This window comes from Zingiber officinale, chromosome 2A (assembly GCF_018446385.1).
Source record: "Zingiber officinale cultivar Zhangliang chromosome 2A, Zo_v1.1, whole genome shotgun sequence".
Classification (NCBI taxonomy): Eukaryota; Viridiplantae; Streptophyta; class Magnoliopsida; order Zingiberales; family Zingiberaceae; genus Zingiber; species Zingiber officinale.
The window spans coordinates 80,291,330-80,301,762 of NC_055988.1; the positions used below are offsets into that span (position 1 = coordinate 80,291,330).

Sequence of the window (10,433 nt, forward strand, 5' to 3'; positions counted from 1 at the left end):
TTTAATAAAAATGTAAAATTTATTCAGGTAATAGAGCTCGAGTTGAAGCTTCTATTGTTGAAGCTTATATGATTGAGGAAGTTTCAACATTTTGTTCATCGTACTTTGAACCACGCATACAATCACGACTAAATCGAATTCCACGAAATGGAGCAGTAGATTCTTCTACCGGGTGGCCAATTTTCACTCATGCAGGACGAGCACTTGGCTCTCAAATTTCAGTTAGATATCTTAAAGATGATGAGTTAAAAGCTGCCCATAGATACATCTTGATGAATTGTGACCAGATCATTCCATTTGTGACGTAATTTCTTTAATCATACTTTATATTTTCATTATTTTGGCAATTGACAAATAAAAATCACAAATAATTACTTTATAAATGTAGGAATTTTTTTGAAGTACAGAAACAACAATATCCAGGGATCAATGACAAGGAACTTCAAATATTATGTGATCAAGAATTTCCTCAATGGTTACTCACTTATGTAAGTATGTAAATTATAATCTTAATTTATACATCAATTTCTAATAGCTCATCACAATATTTTTAATCCATTTAATTTTAATTTTATTTTAATGTTAGATTCAAGAACATCCTTTTGAGGTTGATGATGACATAAAGAAGCTGGCACATGGTCCAAATCGACGGGTTTCAAGTCACAAAGGATACTTTGTCAATGGATTTAAATTCAAGACCATGGAACATGGGCATTTCAAAGCAACATCAAATTATGGTGTTTGTGTCTTAGGGAGCACCATCAACGAGTATGAAGTGGACTACTATGGGGTGTTGGAAGAAATTTTGGAATTGAACTATTATGGTCTCAAGGATGTTATTGTATTGTTTAAGTGTCATTGGTATGATACATCAGATAAAGGGATGAAAGTGCATAGGTTGGTCTTGTAGAAATTAATCATAAATCAAAGTTAAACATAAATGACCCTTTCATATTAGCTGCTCAAGCCCAACAAGTGTGCTATACCAGATCTCCTACCATCAAACAAGAGAGGAATGATTGAGTTACGGTATGCAAAGTGAAGCTAGAGGAAAATTTGACATACCATTCCTTGAAAAACAAGATGAAAATGTTTCACCAATTGTTGAAGTTGCTTATCAAGAGGAGGAGATATCCACTCTAAATAATGTTCTCACAGATATAGATATTGATGATGTTAACATTATTTTTAATGTTGATAAAGAGGAATTAAATGAAATTGAAATTGAGGAGCTTCGACGTGTTATGAATGGCAAGCAAGTTATTGTAGATAGTGAAGAGCTAGAGGAAGAACTTGAAGATTTTGATGAAGATGAAGAAACACAAGATGAAATAGATTGTGACTCTAATAATAGTGATAGTGAATTTTTGTAGTTTATTGTGCTATCTTTTTTCCTTTGGAGCAAAGTGTACTCAAAGTAATATTGTAGCTTTTGGATAATAAATGTTGTTCCTACATTGCATTTCTTGAGTATATATCTAGTTATTTTAATTTAGTTAAGATTGTACCAAGTTGACAAGTTGTTCTCCGATATGGTTTTGAAACTTAAATAGGTATAAGGTTCTCCATATCATGACATTTCTTTTTTTATGTAACATGGCAAATTCTCTACAGCATACAATTTTTTAATTAAATATATTGATTATATTTTAACAATGCTGTAGGATGTCAAGTAGAGGAAAGGATATTGGTTCTAACAAAAAGAGATCAAGGGGAAGAGGACGACGGAAATGGCAATTTCTGACGATACAAGATGAGTATGTATATTTAATTCTTATGAATGGAATACAATTTGATCACACTATTGATTAGTTACATAATATTTACTTTAATGATGATGCATATAGGCAACATGATACAACGCATGGGCTTGATAACATACCAAATGAAATACATGTATGCTAATTTTATCTCGATATTGTATTTATTAAATAATTACTTATATTACTAATTAACAAGATATAACATAACACTAGCTAGGCAGGTTCCACATTCATAGAGAAATTTATTTTGTTATAACTTGTCACCACTCACCAGAAAATACAAAAAACGACAGTGCAGGCCTATAACTCGAAAATTAAGACAAATGGATGAGGGAGACAATACTTATTAAAATATACTTGGTCTATGATTTAATTTAATTAACATTGCTAGAGCTACTAGGTTAAAGAAGTTATTGTAATGGGTTTTGAGTTTACAATGTTGAGTATATGTACTATAGAACAGGTGATCCTTAAAATCAAGAACAATACAATTTTAAACCATCCCACTTAACAGATATGAGCATTAGTATATAGGGCATCAAGTATACTAATTTGAAAATTGAATACTTATATAGTATACCAGTTACATTTTGATCTCAATACTAATAAAACTAACATTGGCTAATTAATGTGCTTGTTTCAGGAACAAATCTCTTAAATAATCCCTTTTAAGGAAGCATCTTAGGCAATATTCCTTATTATATTGGTATAGATATAAATTCAATGTATCTCATTTGTTTTATTTTATATTGACATATATTATGTATGATTGTAGAAAAAAGATTTGGGACGAGATGTGGATGAATTTGAGGTTTTTGAACGAATGCATAAAAAAAAAGCAAGGTACTGGAGAGTTTGTGGATAACAAATCAGCTCGAGTTAGTGTAAGTTAACATAATTAATTATTCATTAATTTTCTATTAGCTATATTAATTCTTACTTGTTGGTTTTTATATTTGTTAAACTAATATAAGCTCTTGTAATATGGACAAGAACAATATAAAGAGAGATAAAATGTTGATGATCAGTCTACTCGACCTTCATTCAATCTCAAATCATGGTGTGATGTGGTGGGCGACCCATGTAAGGGGAGGGTGTACGGATTTGGATGCAATCAACATTTTAAAAGATAATACAATGGAAGTTCCAATGAAATGTGCTCTCATGAGAAGAACAAGAAATTATCTCAAGACATTGAAGACATGCGTGCTATTAGCAAGAGGATGGAGGAAGAAATTACTGAAAGCAAAAATAAATTGGAACTCGTTATCAAAGAAAATAGACAGAGGGACGAACAACTTATCGAGGAAGGTAGGCAAAGAGAAGAAAATCTAAAAGAGATGGCTCGTAAAATGATTCAAGAGGCGGGATATACAAATCATTTATATTTAGGAGGATCTGGTCCCTGTGAGCGTCGTGATAAGCGAAATAAAGATTAAATTACTTTATCTTTGATTGATGATTAAATGTATTTAGATGATGTGAATATTTATTTATTTCAATATTAATTTTATGATACTTTTGCATTAGAAATTAATTGTTTTAAATATTTTAAATTTGGTTGAAATGTGTGCTTGTTAAAAGTATCATGTAGATGATAAATGTAAAAAATAATATAAATTTAGTGATAAATTTAAAAATAAGGCTATATACAGATTTATAAATAAAATTATAAACGGATTAATAAACAGATTAAAATCATATTTAATATGTTATTTGAGACAAATTAATGATCGATTTAAAACAAAATTTTGAGACCGAATTATAAATGAATTTATAAACAAATTAACATTATATTTTTTATGTAATTTGAGACAGACTAATGACGGATTTAAAACAAAATTAGAAATAGAATTTATATTTTCAATTAATTTCATTTGGTCTAATAAAAACAGATCCACAAACAAATTTTTAATTTATTTTTGAAAGTTAAGACGGAATATTTCCATCTCAAATTTAGCCACGGGAGTTTCACTAACGAATATTTGAAACGGAATATTCCATCTCAAATATTCTTTAGAGATGGAAAAATGACTTTCAGAGAGGGATTTTTTCGTCTCTGAAGCCATGTTTTCTTGTAGTGTAAGGGATATAGTATGATAACATAGAACACGTATAATCCTGCTCGTGAACATTGATAACTGAATCATTGGTGTGTTGCCAACTTAATCGTCAATCACTGAATGACAACTAGGATGATGATGTAGTTGGGAGCCTAGACGAAGGCAGACAAGAAGAAGAGGGTTAGAATGATGATCAGGGGTTCCCAGAACAACCACTCTGGCACTCAAGTTAGAGGATGAAGAAGATGAATATTAGGGTTTTGATGTACGTCAGTGTACCTATATACTTAGGATACCGGAAATGGCTACCTTTTATAAGGAGACCCAAGACTTTTTCCTTCTGTACCTCTTCATATGTTGCCATTATTTAATTTTTAAATAATGCAAGACTTGTTCACATCACTGTCTTTTTCTTGAAATAATCCGAGATTTGCGCGATGATTTATCCTTTTCCTGAAATGGTCATACGTCCTACGTCTCCAAGGGGTCGAGAAGCTAAGGAGAAAGTAAAGAGTCGGGAGGCTAAGGAACCAGGAGACCCGAGAGGTAGGGAGGCTAAGGAGCCAGGAGATCTAAAGGTCGGGAGGCTAAGGAGTCGGGCATCGACTTGACTTTCCTTTATTGGAACCATCTCAGCAAGTTTTACCAATTTTCTCTTATCCACGTGGCGCACACTAATCATTTCTCGAATCACAAGTCTCCTCTTCAAGTCTAATCGATGGAGGTGAGAGTTTGACTGACTAGATTATTGTGTAATTAGAATAATTCCCGCTGCCTCGATTGCTTAAGACATGTGGCAGATCCATTGTGTATTTCTGAAGAGATTATGCATTAAATGTCAGCACACCTTAGTTATTATGTCATTAAATGTAGTCACTCCTTTTAAGCATGCTGCCTAAGTCATCCGCCTCAATTTCTACGCCAAAAATGTATCTGTGTGCCTCTGAGATCACATCACATTAATATGATGGAACCCACGGGATAGAAGAGTAGGCATCTTTTATCATGTAATGATACTTGAGTTTTTATTTGTCTCATGTGTCTGATCCCACGGTGAAAAATCTATCCCGCCCTTATAACAGTAGAGATCCAATGCTTCCTATTGAATGAGTTGGGCTATATTAGGTTAGATAAGAATGTTCCTGCACATACTTGTTGATTCTCTAATCGTCATTTCTTAGTCTTCTTTGTCTCCTTTGTTTCCAAGTTTTCCTCTCTACCCAATAAGTTGTTTTAGTCCATCTTTATGATTTTTTCCTTTCACCAACCCCTTGGTAGCATATTTTATGGCTGGGGAATCCTCTTTTGTTCTCTATAATAGATCCACCGCTACAAGTTTCATTGATGCATCCTTGGATTGGTTTAGGATGACCTATGGAATTCCAGCAAATCATCTATTAAGGCTTCCGAATGGTAATGACCGACCAAATTGTCCCCCCTCCAAGTTTTGTAACCTTCTTCCGAAGCCATATGTTGAGTGGATTACGCTTCCCAATCCTAACTTTCTTAATTGAAGTATCACAATATTTTTACACCCTATTATCACAGTTTATCCCTAATTCCTTTCGTATCTTAACTGTGTTAGTAATCCTTTTCCGTTTGTATCGTATTCCATATTTTTCTTGCTTTTTTTAAAGTTTTTCTTTTACCCAAAGAAAATGGAGGATGAGGTCTTTTTTTCCTCCCGATTTGAGAAGTTTTCCATCGGTTACCAGGATAAATCAAGAAGCGCACGCGGCGGCCAGTCCAGAAGCCCAGCATCCTTTGGTTACACCCCCCATTTGGAGGAAATTTTTTTACAAATACGTCATAGCTGGAGTTCGAACCGTGAGTGTCTAGGTGACAACCTGGATGTCCTACCACAGTACCATGGCTCCGGGGACAACACTAAGGTAGGGTAAACTTTTTATAGTGACTGGGCCCACTGCTTCACGACCCTGGCCCATACTCCAGAAACCCCCGGAGGGATTGTTTTGGGGAGCCTCAGTACCACTCCGGTTGATAAGAGCGTGCACAAGGCACCTCAGTCAACTATATCTGACGGATAAAGGGTTGATAAGAGGGCTCAAATCTGGCACCTCAGTCAACAGATAACAACGTCATATCCAAAACACCTCTAGATCAGTTGTTAACAATACATGTATAATAACATTAAGAATTCATGGTTTAATAAACAGAAAATATCAAACTCTATTATTATTATTATTATTATTATTATTATTATTTGAGTGCATTCAGGGATGGGGATAACATCCCTACACCCACTTTCGTTCGATTGCGGGGATTTGAAAAATCTCTGAATCCAAATTCATACCTGAAAAGACTCCTTGAACTTGCCCCTATTTCAAGTTTGCCTAACAGGACTTTGAACCTGTGAGAAAAATTATCATCCCTATTCCTTCATCCCATAAGGGATAGAAACTCTAATTTTTCTTCATCAAACCCCAGGATCAATTTATTAGTTGACTCGTTGGCAATGAAAATTGTCCCTGCTCTGGCGTTGAATGACTATCACTTGGAGCGAAGCTACTACAGCGAGTCCCAAAAGCAACCGGGCCTGTAGTTTAGCAACAATGTTCTACTCGAGGAAGGACTTTTTCATATGTTCGAGTTGAGCCCAAGACTAGCTCCTCTCAACAGTTCATTTGGTAAGAATCCTCATCATCACAAGTTTTGATATCTAACTGAAGACATGCTATTTTTTTGCAACTGACACGATGATGAGGACATCGTTGAACAAGGTGATGAAGCTTACTGTGGCAGAGCTGACACTACAACAAAAACCCTCATAGACATCGATTTTCCACCGGTGTCTATTACATTTTCGACCAATGTCTATAAAGGCGATGTAAAAGGTCTGCCATTTTAGACATCGGGTTAAAACCGGTGTAGTATCACTTAACGACACCAGTGTTCGAATCGGTTATTAACCGGTGTAGTATCACTTAATGACACCGTTTCATCAACGGTGTAAAACCGATGTAATATTATATGTTAATAACACCAGTTTTGGCAGCAGTATATGACCGATGTAATATTAGTTAATGACACCGGTTTTGCAGCGGTGGAAAACCGATGTAATATCAGTATTTTTTAACAGCACAAATTTGATTTTCGAAACAGTGAAAAACCGACAGTAACAAAAAAAAACACAAATATTCACAAATTACACAAATATTCTTCATTCAACAATATCCATAAAATACACAAATATTCACAAATTACATAAATATTCTTCTTACAACAGTATCCATAAAATACACAAACATTCTTTTTAGATCAAAAGCTAATAGATATCATAATCAAGGTAGAACATTCTTTTAACAACACATCAAGGTAGAACATCGTGAGTCAAAAATCAAGCTGAGGCTACATTAAATTATGAGAATCAGAATCTGTTCAACTTGCTATACTGCTCCATTCTTCTTGCGCCTTTCATTTCCCTAATCTCACCGCTTTTCACCTTCAAATGCCTAGTTTTCTGAGTTAAAACATCCACTGTTCTAATCTGTCAAACAAGAGTATCATTTGGTCTACTTAACTACAACAAAGAATAAAAATAGAAGAATTATACATGCTGCAGAAGTCCTAGAATATCACCATCAGAAAGAAATTGACATGGGACAATATACGCAGTTTACATTCCATGCAAATGCATGCATCATCCAAAGTTTTCAAAAATCAAATACCTTTCCTACTCAAATGTAATCTAGCATGCATTCAGCCCACTCGAACAACACTTCATCAATTTCAACTCTGGAGTACTTGAGATTTGTAAACTGTAAAAACACAAAAATAATATATTAATAAACCAAGACCAAAGATCATAGTTGAAAATGCAATAAGAGCACCAGGTAACAAGATGACTAATTGGAATGCTTAAAAAGATAAACATTCATCAATTATCTCAACCACATCATATAGTGATAGATCTATGAATAGCAGGTTCAAATCTAACCCTTGCATCCTTTTGGGAGGCAATCTAATTTGATAAACGAGCAAAAAGATGATTGACTCGAAATTAGTTTGCATTTGTAAAAAACAATATCACTTCTGATACTTTATTTTGTATATTTTATCAGTTAAAAGGAAAAAAGTACACTTACCAGATTGAACAGAACAGGGGCCTCTTTACCTAGAGACAAATTCATGTTCAGAAACAGATACTGAGACAAATCAAATTAATAGATGTGTAAATATTAGTGGTACTATTTCTTTTGTTTTCGGTTACCTATTTCAAGATCATGCCAAGGATGGGCAGCCACTGATCTCTTGGACAATGACGACAATATCCTTTCATTCAACTTTGGAGCTGCAACGTTCTCCTGTTGTCTGCTCATATTTCTACATACATAACAACATAATAAGGAGTATTTAAGGAGATTGCAAGAGTTTATTGATAACAAAAGTCCAAGGTAACTCATGATCCATGAAAAAAATATATAGAGAGAAAACAAAAAACTAGCAATCTGGAAGTTTTGCGCCTTGGCATTCTCAGAATGAAAGTTTAGTAATATGATAGCTGACGTCAAACAGAGTTGCAAATCCAAAAGATGGCCATTTGTTCCCCTATTATGGAAGTTAATTAACAATTGAACTTGTATCCAACAAATTAAAGAATGAAAAATTACTGGACAAGTTGGAAAATATGTTATTGTTTCATTTTTATGCTCGCATAATCATTGTGGTACTAATGAACCGTATACAAATTACAGGGCACTAATTGGATAATCAACCAACCGCTTGCATTTATGCTTCCAAAGCAATGTAGAAGGTTTCATCACTTAACAAGACCTCATAAAAACAAGTCCTTCATCAAGTTCACCAGCATTACTACAAGTTCAATTGGATAATCAACCAACTGCTTGCATTTATGCTTCCAAAGCAATGTAGAAGGTTTCATCACTTAACATGACCTCATAAAAACAAGCCCTTCATCAAGTTCACCTGCATTACTACAGTAGATCGATAATTCACGAATAGTTAATTCACGAATAGTTTAATGATTTCAATGCAAGTAAATGATCAAAATCAAGACTAAAAGAGATTAAAGCAGGAACCGGAACTGAGAGTGCGATGCTTTTACCTTGACGAAGGAATTGGAAGCGATGAGGGTGTAGTGATCGGGATCGGAAAGAGAGAGATCGTCGCGATCTTCAGACACGGATGCGGTAGAGGACGAGGCTCCGAGAGAGTATTTATAAGATGGAATAGTTTAATGAATATCTAATTCTCAATACGTATATATAACAATTGTACCCTTAATCAATTAAAACAAGTTCACAATCATAAACAAACAAATCATAAAGCACCAAACACATAACAACAATAGAATATGATGACCAACAAAAACAATCAATCTAGAAAAAATATTCTAACTGTATTAAAATTAAAATAAACTGGAATTGAATAAGAAGAAGAGATCAGGCACACCTTTGCTAGCAATCTCATCGACATGGTTATCCTGACCTTTGCTCTTGATGTTGAACCATTTTTTAACAAAGGCCTCGGACCAAGACAGCTGCTCCCAAGAAACTGAGGGAACAAAGCATGCCCAAATCAACCATCTTAGAGATGAAGAAAATAGAACTAAAGAAGAGAAATATATTATTTTTTTATCTTGCAAAAAAAAACCTTGCTTTTCTTTGGATCATCATCTCTCATCGTTGCAGCACTCCTTCATGCAGTGACTGTAAGTTAGCTCGCCAAACACTCCCAAGGACCTGCAGCAATCTGAACCTCGTGGGAAGAAAGAGGTCTATTGAAGAGGTCTAGGGAAGAAAGAGGGTCTAGAAATACTAACTCGCAAGGAGAAAGAAGAAAGAAGACAAAGCTATACATGGGCTAGAACAAGCAGATGTGATGTAATATTCCTAATGTGCTACATTACTCACGAGCTTCGCACATACAACAGATCGAAGACACAGTCGAATACCCAAATCAGAAGGAAAGAGATTACAATGGATAACTTCTGAACTAGATAAGAAAATCTATCAAATATACAGTGAAAAGTTTAAAGGTGTCAACTAGCCTAGTCCATCTGAGCCATAGAAGTCGTCAAAGCCTTGAGTTTAAATCTATTCCTCTCTTAAACAAAAGAAACTAAAATAAAACATTAATATTTTGATCGCTATAGCAAGCTTTGAGAATGCTAACAAAATTGTGCATCTTGTGGCTTTCAGTACATATTGTTTAGGTTTTTGTAGCTTCAAATGAATTTATTTATGCTTGCCTAAATGATGCAAATTGAGTATCAACCTCAAGTAGCTATAATATTACAACAGAAGCACAGTGATTTTGATATGCTCATCTAAGGCCAATTTTGTTGCAGTTGAAGAGGATGATCTCTTTACAGAAAACACTTACTTTTGGGCATCTTTAACCAGATTAAGTGCAAAGTTCTCCACAAGTCCAATGGAACGGTCACTTCTAACAGAAAAAACAGTTTGATCAAACCCTTTAGGCGCCCCATCATATGGAGACATCTGCAAAAAACATATATTGAATTACAACAAAGCAAGTTAGGTTAGCTATTATGCTGAAATGTGGAAAGTGACAGTCTTTTTCTGAGACGACCACAAAATTGACATACAGCTAATGCATCATA

At 34.4% G+C, this 10,433-nt stretch overlaps 1 protein-coding gene across 1 annotated transcript; it reads left to right on the top strand.

The window, feature by feature from the left end:
• The first annotated feature begins 1,031 nt into the window (after positions 1–1,031).
• Positions 1,032–1,373, top strand: LOC122043727 (probable DNA-directed RNA polymerase subunit delta). The gene has a single exon (XM_042604321.1). The coding sequence runs from the start codon at positions 1,032–1,034 to the stop codon at positions 1,371–1,373; it is 342 nt and encodes a 113-aa protein (XP_042460255.1).
• Positions 1,374–10,433: the final 9,060 nt, after the last annotated feature.